Source organism: Euprymna scolopes, chromosome 31 (genome assembly GCF_053919585.1).
Source record: "Euprymna scolopes isolate OS-2025 chromosome 31, ASM5391958v1, whole genome shotgun sequence".
NCBI lineage: Eukaryota > Metazoa > Mollusca > Cephalopoda > Sepiida > Sepiolidae > Euprymna > Euprymna scolopes.
Genome location: NC_136512.1, coordinates 42991935 through 43008529, shown reverse-complemented (window position 1 = coordinate 43008529; position 16595 = coordinate 42991935). Strand labels below are relative to the sequence as shown.

Below are 16595 nucleotides of genomic sequence, written 5' to 3'. Positions count from 1 at the left end.
TAAAGGCATCAAAATTACTCTTGAAAAAATGACCAATGAACATAGAAAACCATCCATGGAAAAATAATAATGTTTGGTTTTAACTTTCTCCGAAGAATATATAAAACTCAATATCTGTGTGTGTTCTCTATAGAAAAATTGTATGTAGAACTTGCAAAATAATTTATGACTGAATTTTATATTTGTATAATTGTTCTTGATAGCTAATAATGCTATTTTCAATCTGATCAAGATCTGTTTTGGGAGTCAACAGACCTCATACATATAGACCATCTCCTCGTAAAATAGTATTGAATAATAATGCACTGATTATAATTCAGTTTGATACAGATATTGTTTGCGTATAAAAGATTTTTATATGTTATATTAGTTTTAATTTGTTTTTTTTTTGGGGGGGGGGGTTGTGCAAGCAAACAGTTTTATACTAAAATGATATTGATAAATCCCGGGCAATGCCAGATAGGGACAGCTAGTATAATATAATTTCTTTTTCATTATGTGAATAACAAGAAATGAAACCTTCTGTATTTCACTGGCCAAGTGGAATCAAATATCTATTTAGCAGATAAAATCCTATTTAGATGTGATAAAGAGAAACATACAAGATTAATTTTGATGTAAATATATACCAGGCTTCATTAGTTAATGTGTGGAACCTTTCTCAACTTCTGAATTTGCCTTTCTCTTTATTTTTTATTTCATTTTTACATTTTTTTTGCACAAAATAAAGATGACTGATAATTTATCCTTGTTCTAGGTGCTGGTATTTCTGAGGCAATTCTTGCTGTCACCCCAATGGAAACACTGAAAGTAAAGTTTATCAACGACCAAACATCAGCTAACCCCAAATATAAGGGCTTCTTTCATGGTGTAAAACACATCATTAAGGAACAAGGTTAGTTTATATTTCATTTCAGCAGAATATGTTATTTGAATTTTTTTTTTTTTCTAAAAGTTTAATGTTATTGAAACAATAGAAAACTTGGTTAAAATAAATATAATACAAATTGATTATAATCGTATAACAAGTCAAAGTATTGCCAATAGTTATGTAATAGCAGAAGACTAGTCCTTTTTCTGAATTGCAGCAATGCCAAATAAAGCCGTGGAAGTATTAAGTTGTTTGAAAAATGACTGAGTTCAAGAATAAACATTTATTCTTGAAAAATGTAACATTAAGTCTGCATCAAACATTGTGAGATAAAAACTTATTTTATTTTTCTAAAAAATATAAAGAAATCAAATGTTTCATGAAATAATATATTTTATAATACTAAAAAAACATGTTGGTACATCCTTTTGTCCAGTGTTTATTGGGTATCTCTGATATAAAGTTTGCATTTGTTGTAAGGAATAACATAAATGCTAGCTTGTGTAGCAGATATGGTATCAATATTTTTGGTTTCTAACTGGGTGAAGACACTTGGAAAACAGCATTTTTCCAATTCTTTCATTCATTCAATTGAATACATTGTTTATTTTTCTTTACACCAGCCGAAGATTTATCCTTTGCAATCAGTCAGATAGTGACTTTATTTCTGTCAGACTGTCATATGATCCTGTTCAATCTCAGGAGGTCCAACCTCCCAAATTTTATTTTCTCTTCAGAAAAAGGTTACTTTATCACTAATCGTTTGAGAAAATGCCAACACTGCTGGGCATATAACACGATCAGCCGGTCACTGGTGTGTGACTGGCTTCACTTGTTACACTAAATGTCTTAGAAGTGGTCTCCTGAAAATGTGAAGATGACCAATCATTAGGGTCTGTATATCAAGAAGAAAATCATACCCGAGATGTTGGATGTGGGTGTGGCTCCTTTATTCTCTCAAGATGACCTCTTCACCCTGGTGGCATTCTAGGTGGAATTTTCTTTCTTTGTCCCCGGAACACTTCGTTGTTTGATGGAAGCATTCATGGCAGACTCAATAAAACACACAACACGACACAATCGTAATATTTATGAGAAATCTAACTATTTTATTTCTGTACATAAATATATTACAATATTTTACAATGTTTTACAAAACGGATCAAAAACAATTAATACTTAAACTTTAAAAATTATTAGACTGAGCTAACTAGTGCTGATGGAAAGGGGTGCTCCTTCTCGTTCACGGAGAGACAGAAACAGACGTGCTCTCCATGTCGTCCGGCCGAAAAAAAGAGATCTAGAAAGGGAATTCTGGGATTGCATTTCTTTGTATCTCTATGCTTATGGCCAAATCACCACCTGGCTATGCTGTAGAGTGTGTTAGCAACCGTGGCACTGAGATATAGTGCCACAGGCATTTTTTGCTAGAGTGCACTAATTCTAGTGTATTGGCTTTTCAACTTGAGTGCACTAATTCTAGTGTATTGGCTTTTCAACTTGAGTGCACTAATTCTAGTGCATTGGCTTTTCAACTTGACACCTGACCTTGTGTTTAACCTCCTGGAGAGGTAAATAAAATAAGTTAGTTTAATTTATTTCGGGTTTGTATTACTGTACACATAGATTCGAAAAAGTTGTCAAAAAACAAATATATAACAAATAAATGTTATCAAAAGCAAGATAAGTTACTTTTCTACCAAACTGGATATATTTGTTGGTACGGGTTTAGGTTCTTCCAAGTCCCAAAACTACCGACCAGCTTTAATAATTACTAAACGTACAACAAGTATAAACGACAAGAATTTATTAACAAACATGAAAACATGACAACACTGCAATTCAGAGCATTAAGGTAAAAAGATTACTCACTTCAATAGTGGGGTTTACGGGAGGAGTGAGGACTGTATTCTAGAGTTGTACTCTGCCTGTCCAACATTGTCTTTTAGGAGAAGAACTTTTTGCGTCCGTGCCTCATGTGTACGGACTCTCCTCTTCTTTTCTCAAGGGACCTCACTCCTTACCCTACACCAGTAATCCGGTGCTCTTATTTATTCCCCTACATATTTTTCGTGTTTTTATTCAGTGTAACATGTTTATTCAGCTCGAAAAACATACATTGTTTACCGATGTATTGAAAAATTCAAAATGGCGCCCGACTCTCTCTTCAACACGGTAAGTTCGGGAAAAAGTGTTATAAATAATAAACTAGACAAAATACTATTAAAAACCACCGAATATATGTCAACCTATGTCACGGTAATATATATTGAGCGAGTTTCTAACAGTATTTTGTCTAGTTTTATATTTATAGCACCTTTTCCCAAACTTACCGTGTTGAAGAGAGAGTCGGGCGCCCTTTTGAATTTTCCAATACATCGGTAAACACAGTATGTTGTTCTAGCTGAATAAACTTGTTACATTAAATAAAAACACTGAAAACATATCCAGTTAGGTAGAAAAGTAACTTATCTTGCCTTTGATAACATTTATTTGTTATATATTTGTTTTTTGACAACTTTTTCGAATCTATGTGTACAGTAATACAAACCCTTTCTTTCATAAACCAGCAATAAGCTACCACTGCTCTTAGTGTCTAGTTCCCACGCATGAACACTTCTGGATGTTATGCAAATTACTTTACTCGCTTTCTACACAGCAGACAATGCTTTGTCACATCAGATTGCTTTTTTCATTAAAGTCTTTCTTGTTCTCATCATCACACATGTAGCGGCTACAAGGCAGCCTCCTTCATTTGTGGCTCCTTCCAAGATATGGCACAGCTGATTCAGTTGTTTTTTAAGCTAATCTTACTAAAACCTGTTGATCTTCACTGTTGCTAATATCACTGAAATGATTAAGGCCATCATTGGAGTTATTGGCCTCATCATTCATCGCAGGACACAATTGTCATTGTTTGATGTTGCATGTCCACTGTCTTCAGAATTGCTCACCATTTAGAGATATGGGTGGAGCTTTCTTGCATGGAAATGCACACATACACCTGTTTTTCTAGGCTTCTACCAGTATGTTTCTCTGTTCATGAATTCATGCTTCATTAATACCTTTTACATGAACTTTGTAATAGTACATTCTATTTGCTGGAGCCATCGCATTATGGATGCTATCTTTCAGCATAATATTGTATTAATAAACTACCTCTTCAGCAATGTATCAATCTGCTTTATTGATCTGTGAGGTATTTCGACAATGCTATTCTCTGATGGTGTGTATGCACACCAGACACACAGTCAGCACACCTCAGCTTTCACCAAATATTCTGCTCTTGCTGCTAAATGCTGTATCATTGTCAGTCAAGGTTTCTTCATGAGGACCACGCTCAACAAAAATAAAGCCAAGACACTCTAGCCACTTCAGTGGGATTTTAGTGATCTTATCAGAACATTTGCCACCAGCAGTTCTGAAAAGGTTTTCCACTGTATTCTGATGAACATTTCACTAGCATCCTTAGTTCTCACTTTAGATTCGCTAGTGAATGTATTGGTAAGCTATTGGTGAATGCATAAAGAGTCAGTCTTTAAGTGCAAGGATTTGGTCTCCCAGTTTATAGCAAGAATAACTCCCTTTATAATATTCAACTCTGCACGGTTGATGTATCGTGTGTCCTATTCTGGCCGTATACAGCATGGATTTTCAATTGCGGTTCGACATGATTTAAGTAGGACACCTTTGGCCATTGACACATCATTTACCTTTGCATGGGTCAGCCTGACTCCATCCACGTTTTGATGATCTCTGTTAGCGTCCATCTCAATGGGACATACTCAGTCCAATTGTCTTATCTTGATGATAATAGTCACTATTTGCAGTCAGCTGCATACTGAAAGTTGCTTTTTGCAGAGAGAACATCGTTTTTCTGGTAATAGTATCTGGGATGACCAGCAACTCTGTCCAATATTTGTGTAGTGTACATTATCTACTCGCCAAATAGTCAAGGAAAGCACCTTCGGTCACTTCAGAGCTTTTGCTGGGTAGCCCGAAGTATGATAAATTTTCAGCAACACTAGATGCAGCATTTTCATCTACATATATATTGCCGACATAAACTGAGATCACCTTCTTGATTTGTAAATTGTTTGATTTACAATGGACGATTATTCAAACCAAATCCCAATCTCATTAAGCAGCATCTCTATTTTGGAAAACGATTTTTTAGTAGTGCTTCACTAATACTCTTTTGGAGATAACTACACTGTAAAGTCAGCAGCTCATTTGATCCATGTCATCTCCATTCTATCAGTTTTCTGGTGCAAACAGAAGTGTCTCCTGTGTATGCATCCAAAGGAAGGTTGAGTTCCCTGTAATTCATTACAGAGCATACGTTTGATTTATTTTGCTAGACAACAGCCATCAATTGAAGTGGCATTCTTAAGTGTTCAGGCTTTTGTTTGTCAGAGAATAGCTTAGCCTTTCTTGATCCATTTCTCTATTTCTCCCTTGAACAGTCACTTGACTGTTGCCATCATTGAATACTGCATGACACAGTTTTGCAGTGCCTTACAGTCCATTTATTTGTTCAAACTTCACTTGAAAATTGGTTTCTTCGATAACAAATGCAGTAAATTGGAATTACAGTTTACAAATAAGATTTTTTATGATTTCTGAAATAACATATATGGTACAGAACCAAAATTTGAATGATGCTGTAGATGTGTTTGTTGTTTGTGTGTGCAGTTAAAATAAGTACTTTTTTGAAAAACAAAAATCTTATCACATAAAATGAAATAAAATTTAAAATTCTATTAAAAAAAAAAAAAATTCTGAAATTAACAAGTAATTTTAGTGAACATCAGTGAAAGATTGTTCCTCATGACCAAACAATATTTTTATGTGATTAATTCCTATTTTAACCACATAAATTCTTTGTAGTTGAGAACAAAACATATACTCAAGTTTGATTATGTTGTCTTTCTTTCTCCCACAACAAAATGTTCACTTATTCATCTAAGCAGCAGTCTTTTTCTTTTTTCCTCTTCCAACTGATAATAAATTTACAAGCAAATGAAACAATGTCCAAAAACCAAAGACTTGTGTCCAGCAAAAAATCCGTCTTTTTATGCAGCCACCTCGTATTCTCAACAATGCTAGAATTTGCATACTTGTATTATTTTTGTAGCTGAAGCATAACAGGTTTGCATGCTAGTAATTCTTGACAGCAGGCACATGCTAACAATCATCACAATCAGGAATTGTAAAAAAACAAGTTCTTCATCTTACTACAAAAATATAATTTGAGTATATTGAGAATTCTTTTCTTTTTTTTTTTTATAACAAAAAATGAGTTCCTCAATGTAATTCGACACATATGATCATCTTCTGCAACCATTTAACCCTAACCCAGCAATCCTTTTCTTTTAATTAATAATTTTAGTATATTGAGAATTCTTTTTTTATAACAAAAAATGAGTTCCTCAATCATTCATATAAAACTAGATGCTAATTCCTAAAAAAAAATTTTGTAATCTATGAATTATTCTTTTCTATTTAGGAATCCGAGGAACTTATCAAGGCTTAACACCAACCATGATGAAGCAAGGATCTAACCAAGCCATGCGATTTTATGTGATGGAAACCTTAAAAGACAAGTACCGTGGAGGTGACCCCACTGTCAAAGTACCAACAGTTCTAACCGGGGTGTTTGGAGCAATTGCAGGAGCCGTGTCAGTGTTTGGCAATACACCAATTGATGTGATTAAAACACGCATGCAGGTAAATACTTTCCTTCATTTGTCTATATTGGTTAACTCTTTAGAGAGATGTTGATCATTTCTCGAAAATTGGCAATGGGATCGGATGAGTAGTTAGTCATTCATGGGACGCAGACAACAAAGCCAATCATTTTAACTTAAGCTTTTATTTACTTCTATTATCAGCTTAATAACAAACTAAATACAGATTAATATGAAACTTATCACATTTGTTAAACAAATTTGGATGATAATTTAAAAACTGCTGGATACAAAATTATTATGCAAGCCACTTTTATGACTGATGGTCGACCTCATCTCCTAAAGGGCAGATAACTCCGATTTTGCATGTAAGGGAGATGAATCTTTGCATATTATTTTAGTCCTTACACTTAACTATGGATCTGTTTTCTTATAAGTTTCTTCTGGTTATCATTAGAATAGACATAGATCTAAGCGCATATATCTTCACATGATGATCCTCTGAGTTCTTAACCGAAACTTCAAATAATTCCACCACATGATTAAATTTACCAATTAGCTATTTTTCCTTATCTGTCATACAAAATAACCTCATGTAAAAGGCAAATCATATCCACACTTCAAAAAACATATAGGTGATATTTAATATTTATTGTAGTTTGATATGCATTAATTTGCATACCGATGCATTAACCGCGCTAAAAAGATATTAAAAAAAAAAAAACAAATGCGTGTGGTTGGCAATGAACAGAACAAGACAAATGTAAAATGTCTTACTCCTGCTGACAATTACTTTTTTTTCTAATTAGATTTCTGGCCAAAATTAGCTTTTAATCGAAAGTTGGTACAACCAAAAATTACTGTCATCATAAAATGGAGAATAAATTACAATTAGTCTTATTTTTGAAACATGGCGTCCTCAGAAGTTCAAATGCATATTTGAAAGTTGGACTTTGTGAAAATTTGTTGTGAAATGGAGAGATTAAATTGCAATTCCAGTCGAACTTTATGAAAGTCATGAAATGGAGAGGTTACAATACAATTTTTTTTTTAATCATTGTTGCAAAATAGAGATTAAAAAATGATTCAAGTTTGACTTTTAAGACGTGCATCGTTATGAAGAGGATTAAGTTACAATTTGAGCCAGGCTCTTTTTTTCTTTTTGTAGAATTGGAATAGTTTTGTAGTGAGAGCTAGCTGTGTCCAGCCGTGTGATCAGGTCTAGTTGTGCCTGGTTTATGTGAAACTAGCCTGGGTGTTTGGAGGTATGTGTTGAGCAAAAAAAAAAAATCGAACTGTACCATGAAGGAGGAAAAGAATGTGAAAAAAAGAAAACGTTGCATCCATCACCAAACCGGAAGTGGGAAAGGTTTAAATTAAGGCTAGTCAATTGGAAAGATGGGATGACTTTCATAAATATCGGCGAAAAAAGCGACACCTCCTTGTAGAAAAGTGCACAGTTTAGGGTAAAGGAATTAATGTTTTGAGCCAATTTTTTTATATTTGTCATCCGAAGGGTTGAGCTTCAAAACGGTACTGATCTTGTGAAAATCTGTCCCTCTGTCGAAAGTTTTAGGCAGACATACATATATAATGATTGCTGCATCTTTCCAGATGATCGCCATCACATTGAGTTCTCCCAATCTCATCGTCCATGTCATCTCAGATGACTCTGCCGTAGATTTGTACATCTTGAAGCAGATGTGACATACAAATTGAGCAATTTCCACTGAGTTGACTTCCTCTGGAGGTTGAAGAGTGTTCCTATGAACAATCACATGTCTTCTCAAACCAGCAGTAGACTTGCAAACTTTGCTGCATATTAAACAGATCGTTTGGTTCGGACTAATAGGTACAAAGTTGACCTGAAAAGGAGTTTTGTGCGACTTAAGGTGGTTGACGTAGCCAGCTTTTGACAAAAGCACTCGTTCACGATTGTCGCATTTCCAGCTCTGTGTGTCATGGTTAAGACCATCAATTAAACCTTTGCGAAGCTCTCACTTCAGATCGCTGTGGGCCTGCTTTCTTTTCTCTAGAGCATCACAACTTTTACGTACAAGCTTTTGCCGCTTCGGCCTTTGCAGAGTAAGTTCTTCCCATGTGTCGATGTCAATTTGTAAGACTTTCAAATTATTCTTTGTAGAGTCCCTGAACCTCTTCCTAGGCTTGTATTGAGAGCGCTTGCCATTTTCCAGCTCCCCATAAAAAATTTGTTTTGGCAGCCTACAATCTTTCATTCAAACCAGGTGGCCCACCCAACGCATATGAGACCTGATTACAAGGGTCTCAACACTAGAACAACATGCTCTCACAAGGACTTCAGTATTGGGTACTTGTGTTTGCCACTATTTAAGATGCGTCTCAAGCATTTTTGGTGAAATCATTCAAGTCATTTAATGTGCCTTTGATGAAATGTCCATGTCTCCAATGAATACAACAGTATGGTTAGTACACAGGTCTTGTAAATACAGATCTTTGTCCTGTCCATGATGCCACGATCAGACCACACTCTATACTCCAACCTTCCAAAAGCTACAGATGCCTTCTGAATTCGTCTGCAGATTTCAATGTCAAGACGGCCATCCCTCGACAGAGAACTACCAAAGTAGAGAAATTAATCAACTACGCCTAGTCTAGCACCACAGACCATGATGACTGGCCCAGTGCAGAAGTGAACATCACCTTTGTTTTAGACAGACTGATCCTCTGACCAAAGGCAGTGCAAGAGTCAGCAAAGCTATCCATTATATGCTGCATATTAGTCTCAGTGTGCACCAAAAAACAGCATCGTCTGCATATAGTAATATCTTGACCAAGACATGATGCAGCTTGGTTCTGGCATTAAATCTTCTAAGATTAAAAATTTGACCTGTGGTTCAAAACTTGACACCTTTATCGCAATCCCGAAACGCATGAGCAAGTAGAGCAGCAAAATATATATAGAAATGAGTAGGGGCAGGAATATCACCTTGTTTGACACCATTGTCAACTGGAATTTCATCAGACAATTTTCCGTTAGAGACTCAAGCTGTCATGTCTCTGTGCAATTCCTTGAATATTCTAACAAAGGTTGGAGGACACCCTACTTTCTCTAAGATCAGCCAGAGAGCATCCCTGTTAATGGTGTCAAATGCTTTGGTTAGACCCACAAACACTTGATACAGCGGTATCTGTTGTTCAATGCATTTCTCCTGGACTTGCTGGGCTGAAAAAATCATATCCATATCCTCTGCCAGACCTAAAGCCACTTTGTGACTCTGGAATAGCATTAGGACAAACATCCTCCAGTAACCTTTTTAATAGAAGTCGTGCGAAAACTTTCCCAGCAGTTTCCAAAAGTGTGATCCCACGGTAGTGGTCATAAACATTCTTCTGTCCCTTTCCTTTAAACAGGGTCACCAAGACACCATCAATCCAATCCTGTGGAACAGGAGCACCTTCCTAGATTTCCTCAACAAAACCAAGGATAGCATTAGCAATATTCACACCTCCAATCTTAAGAAGCTCCAGAATACCATCCAAACCAGGTGCCTTGCCACTGCTGATTTGTCGATTCCCAACTGCACCTCAACCACAGTAGGCAAACGATCCATTCTGAATATGATATCACATTCTGGTAGGCTATCAATTGTATCAGCATCCACTGCTGAGCGATTGTGAAACACATCAGTAAAGTGCTTTTGCCATCTTTTCAAGATATTTTCTTGATCCTTAATGACAACAGAATCATCTTTCGACACCAGGAAAGATATTGAAGAGGTAGGAGGACCAAATACTTGGCGCCATAAAATTCTTTCAAATTTTTTGTATCAAACGCCTTTTGGATCTGCTCCGTTATATTCATCCACCATTGATTTTTAATTTTTCTTAACTCACATTGCAATGTGGCTTTGACCTCTTTGTATTGTCACAAATTAGTTGTATGATCAGAATGATCTTCATAAAGTAAAAATTCATAAATTGTCTGTTTATTCATCAGCAACTGATTAATTTCAAGATTGTTGTCGTCAAACCAGTCCTTGTTCTTATCCCTCTTGAAGCCAAGAACTTCAGCACCAGCAGAATAAACCTGAGTCTAGCAATTCACCAATGTACCATTAAATGCAAGATTATGTAGCTTTTGCGCCATACTCTTTTGAACTTCAGGCAACTTTAACTTGGCGACATCAATATGGCTGGGCCCCTTAACGCCACTATGACAAAATTTCTTACAGATTTGTAGATTAAACTTTCCTCTCACCAACTTGTGATCAGTGTCACATTCAGCACTGCACATGACACTAACAGTATATGCACTTCGAAGGTCGCATTTTCAAGTTATGAAGTCAATTAGGTGATCATGCTCTGAATGTGGATGTATCCAAGTAGCTTTGTGCTTCAGTTTACGGCGAAAAAAAGTGTTACAGATAGCAAGATTAAATTCTGAACGCAGCTCTAGTAGCTTAAGGCCATTAGCATTCATGGTACCGATACCATAGCGGCTAAGAGGACTCCAGGTCTCATAGTCTTTCCCAATGCAGGCATTGAAATCACTAAGAATAACAAGTTTTTCATTAATTGGTGTAAATGCAACAACGGAGCGCAGATATTCATAGAACACAAGATGTCATCTTCATTCTCTTAAAGGGTTGGTGTATAGACCGAAAGAATAGAGATGAATCTGTTGTAAGAGTGGAACACGAAGTTTCATGATGCGGTCACAGATACTGGAAGGAAATTCCACAGTATCAACCAAAGATGTTTTAATTACAAAACCGACTTCACCATTTCTATGGATACTCTCCGGTTTACCAATGCATAAGAGAGTGTAGCCTGATAATACCTCTGTCATTTGATCTCCAACTGAGAGACGGGTCTCTGATAGAGCAGCCATATCTATATCAAGTGTCCGTAATTCTGCAGTGACAAGTGCTGTCCTGCGCTCTGGACAGTTGGATGATCCTTTATCAAGAAGAGTGCGTACATTCCAACAGCATAAATTGAATTTTACTCCTTTTTTTGGGGATACATTTTTGTTTTCTTCCTGCTTACATGAACCACCGTTAGCCGCAGGAAACTAACCAGTGATAGTATGACAATTTTTGGTGCACCTTTTCTAGCACTTTCCCAAAGCACTGGGTGAGCAGTGCTCTCCTTGAATTGGGCTGCTCAGTCACAGGAACCCCCACCGGAGTTGGCCTCTGTCATGTGAAGGCACAACAACAATGTTAAGATAGGGTTTCTATCGCCTCTGTGTTGATTAGTGACTGTGTACCTCCAACTGGTCAAGTCTGTACACGTTGCCACTCATCCATTGCCATAGGATTTGCAAAAGAAATAAACGACAGATAAATATAAGATATTAAAGATAAATCTCAAGTAACATCTGTAGATCGTTGTATTAAAGTGACAAGCGCTTGTACGACACGAGTGCCACTCTCTAAGTCTCAGCAACAATAACCCAGTGACGAGCCATTGCAAGGACTGGTAATTGCTTTGACCGCAGATTTCTCATAAGAGTTGTCCTCTCCTAGAAGGATTGCCTCTACCACGACTTGCAGGAGCTCCTTCTACACCGCTAATGTCATTTACTCATGACTGGGACTTAGGTAGCTGGGCACCAGAGCATGGTCCACACACCGGTGGGTCATGAATGCTGCAGTCAACAGGGCCTAAGCTGCTCTGGAGGTTTCTGTCAGGGTTACCTCACCCTTAACCTTTGCTTCAAAAACCTTATCCCACAAGGCAGTGGGGATTCAGTTTTCTGGCGCTGAACACTCGCCATTCACCAGAGTCCCGTTAGCATAGCAGAACTCATGACATGCACGCGGGATTGGGAGAAGCTATATATGACGCTAGAGCATCTGTGTGCTTTTAACACACGCTCACACCAAATCTTGAGCTCTACATAAATACATTTAAACAGATTTATATTAAAGATCATCTTTATGGATTCTTGGGGCATGTGGCTTGATATGCATTAATAAAAGACTAGCGGGACCTGAGAGGACATGAGGACAAGTCCAGTGGTTGGCAGCAAATAAAACAAGATGAATATGAAGAGTCCTAAGCATGCTAGGAATTACTTTTTTTTCTAATAAGATTTTACAAGCTATAAATAATGGAAATAATCTGACATGTTTATTACAGAGAAAATAAGTTATGGAGAAAGTTCTAGCATGATAAAAGGATTTAAATCTTGTGGAAAAATTTCTTGAATTTCTTGAATTTTTTCTTTTCATCAGACCTTTTGTTGTGGTCCTTTTTCTTTTCATTTTCCTTATCTTTTCTTTTTCCTTTGTTTTCGTTTTTCTTTTCCTTTTTTCTTTTTATTTCTTACTTTTCTCCCCTTTTTTCTTTTCCCTTCCTTCTTTCTCCCCTTTCTCTTTTCCCTCCCCTTCCTCCTTCCCTACTTTCTCCTTTTCCCCCTTTCTCCTTTCTTGTCTTTTCTTTTTGTTTCCTGTTTTAATTTTTTCCTTTTCCTTTTTCTATTTCCATTATCTACTTTTTTCCCCTCATTTTTGCATTATTTTTCATTTTTCCTTTCCTTTCTTCATACATGTTTATTTCCTTTCTTCTTTTTCTATTTATTTTCTTACCATAAATTCTTTTGACATTTTAGGGTCTTGACGCCCACAAATACAAGAACACTCTTGACTGTATAATTAAAGTAATGAAATATGAAGGACCTGCTGCGTGAGTATTTTTTTTTTTTTTTACATCCATCATATTTTCACTCATTAAGGATAAGATACTCATTTGAACTCTCAAGCTTTGGTAATTAAAGAAAAACTCTGATATAACGCCTGTGACCAGATAGATCCTTGCCATGTCACATCTATACAGTAATTACATAAGAAATTAAGGCTATGTCTGCCTTGATAATTAGCAACACCTGGTAACCCTAGCCTCAGGATGCAGTAAACTTGTGGCAAGTTTAGGAAGGTTACATGATCATAATATTAAAGCTTCAAAAAGAATTAAAAATGCAGATTTTGGTGGAACTTTAGATACCATCATAAACCTCTTAAAGAACTCTTAAATAATTGTAACCAATCAAGATAATTAATCTCCAGCTATGGTGTCCGAAGGAGCCAACATGCTTGTCTTTCCTAATTGAAATTGTTAAAAAAAATCCAAGCTAAACAAAAAATGATTTGAAAAATTGGACGATTAACTTATTTACCAAAATTGATATTTCATTAATTGAATACTTAAATATGTTTTACTACTTATCACTAGCTGCGGAAACTGTGAAAAGACATAGAATTAAGCAGCCACACTTGTAACCAAATCATCGAATTTAGCTGTTCCAGGTCCTGGTTGATCTTCTCGTGCTCCTCGGTGATTGTTCTGGCAAAGGCCCTGGGTATTGAAGGGTTCTGTTTAGGGAATTACCACTTCCTCCATGTTGTCAAAGATCAAAAGGGCAACTCGTCTAGAATTTATTGCCAAGGGCTGTATAACTGGGGAGCAGAGGTCAATTAAAGCCAAAAGAAGAAAAAATAAATTTAATGACTGGAGTTTTGGATAATGTAAATAATTATTTATAGAAAACTGTCATACAGTAGGTCTTTAATGTTAGTGTCTGAATGGTATCCTTTTGTAAAATCTGCACAATTTTCAAGTTCAGTCACCAACCCTAAGTCAGTAGGACAGTCTCTCAGCAACATGCAGTTCAGTAAGGAGAAATCAAAGTCAGGCAAACAACCTCAAGTAATGTTCCCTCAAGTTATATTTTATCTTTCTCTTCCAGCATTTTTACTTAAAAATCAAAATCTACCAGAAATGTTTATTTTTTAATTTTTGTTTTTCTCTTTTTTTTGTTTTGTCATTAATTTTTTGTTTTAATGTGCTTTTATATTTCTTGTCTTCAGTTTTTATAAAGGAACGGTTCCCCGATTGAGTCGTGTCTGCTTGGATGTAGCCATCACGTTTATGATTTATGACAGTTTCATGCAGTTTTTCAACAAGATCTGGGTCACGTAGATATCCAGTGTCAACTTAAGTCTCCTGCTATTACTGCCAACACTTTTTTTTTTAATCTTCTTGACTGCTTCAACCCTGGACGTGATATGACAAAAGCACCATCCAGCTCCCAAGTAGACAAGTCCATGACAGCCATATTGGACAAGGAAAAACGGTTCTGTTGCTACAAAGAAATAGTTGTCTCCCTTCATTTGTCCAGGTCGGCTTTTTAAGTTTGTCTCATTATTTATATTTTTTCTTCAAGTCTGTTATATTTTTCTTTTTTTTTTCTTTTTTCTTTTTTTAAATATAATGAATGTACACTTTGTTATCAAACTTCAATTTATAAAAAAAATATAATACGTATCTATATGTGATCTTTCGCTGAATAAAATCATAAAAATATTAAAAAATAAACTGAACTATCTAAATAAACTGATCTAACAAAAAGATTTCATAGTCAGCTAAATAGGAGATATTTATTTGAACAAATAATATCTTGGACCAAAAATACATAAAACTGTTTAAGATAATACAACAGCAATAAAATTTAAACCGGATCTTTTACTTCTCTTGCTATTATAAACGTTTTAAGTTAGATGTAGTGTCTCTGTAAGTCTCTATTTGTAATAATTTTTTCGACTATTTTGAAAAGCCTTCCTCCAAAAACATTAAACAGTCTTTCCAATTGCATCTTTCTGTGGGAATCCCATAGTACTTTCCACATCAGCTTCTCATCAACAAATTTAATTTTGTTGATGTATACCATGAGAAAATCTTATCTTCAAAACAAACTTAAGGGAGATATTTCTACAATGCTGTAAACTGCTCTTAAAATAACCCCTATGAAAAATGTTTTATTCTTATAGAATTTGTTCTTGGTCGTTACTATAATGTTTAGGACTATAAAGTTATTAAATACAAATTCATTATATGAAACCTGCTAAAAACATTCAAGCAGTCTTCTGGAGGAAACCAGGAGTTTGAAATCCAAACAATGTTTGTATCAATCGGAAATTTTATTTATTTTTGTTTTTTAGACAACTAATTAATCATTTTGGAGTATAAAAACTGTTGCCTAAAATCCAAGTCTAGATATCTTTTTCATATAATACATTACCTTTGATATTTTCATCTTATGTGTGTATATATTTATCAAAGATCACCTGTATATGTGCACATATACCTTTTAGATCATGTAAAAAACAAAAAACTGAGTTAGCTGTAAAGATCAACGAGTAGAATAACAAAGTAAAATCATAAACCATTATAAAAATTGTAATATAATATTCAGGTATGAATTCGTCACTACTCATTCATTACTGGGCAATGTTGGGCAGATCAAGTAAATATTTAAAAATGACAATATGGCTGAATGTTATTTCAAACAATTATTATAAAGACTTTTTTTTATATACTAACTACAGTTATCTATTCATATAAAGTTAGGTATGTGTATATGTTTATATATTTGTATGTACAGGATTCACTCCTAAACTAATTAACTGATCATTTTGAATTTGGAAGTAAGGAGTTGTAATGTGAGCTATATTTAGTTTAATTTATGCAAAGATGGTGGAAGTCTATCATGAAAATTCAGATGCCTTTGATTTTTGTAAAATTTTAACAATATCAATAAATATTTCTCAAATTACAGTTTCTTTGAAGTATTTTAAAGAGTATAATATGACTATAAACTATTATTTGGAAATTCAAATATATCAGACTTGCATTGAATTTAATCCATAGATACCAATTAAGCAAGATAAATTTGCTTCAATATTTTATTTCTTGATATCAATATGAAGTAGGAGTTTTATTACTACCACCACCACCACTACTATTTATTAAGAAACAGATCAAATTTAATAAAGGTCATCATTATTTGACCTCTGCAATAAATGAAAATATCAAAATTCATTTTGTATGTTACAATGGTAAATAGAATAATTCAGTATTTTATTTAATTTGAATAAATATAATTTTTATTCAATAAAAAAAAAAAAAAATTCCAAATTTTCACTGCTGAACTTGCAGGGCGTTTTGTTTGATTTTCTTATTCTATATCAACTTGAAACAAACTTTTA

The 16595-nt window shown here is 35.0% G+C and overlaps 1 protein-coding gene across 1 annotated transcript in view; it reads left to right on the top strand.

Moving 5' to 3' along the window:
* The window catches only part of LOC145255717 (tricarboxylate transport protein B, mitochondrial-like), a 93007-nt gene extending 78304 nt beyond the window's left edge, over positions 1–14703 (top strand). Inside the window, exons 4-7 of the mRNA XM_080114312.1 lie at positions 758–895; positions 6381–6601; positions 13163–13236; positions 14418–14703. Coding sequence (XP_079970438.1) covers positions 758–895; positions 6381–6601; positions 13163–13236; positions 14418–14529 — 545 coding nt within the window. The 3' untranslated portion in view covers positions 14530–14703. The remainder of the gene's footprint in view (positions 1–757; positions 896–6380; positions 6602–13162; positions 13237–14417) is intronic.
* The last annotated feature ends 1892 nt before the right edge of the window (positions 14704–16595 follow it).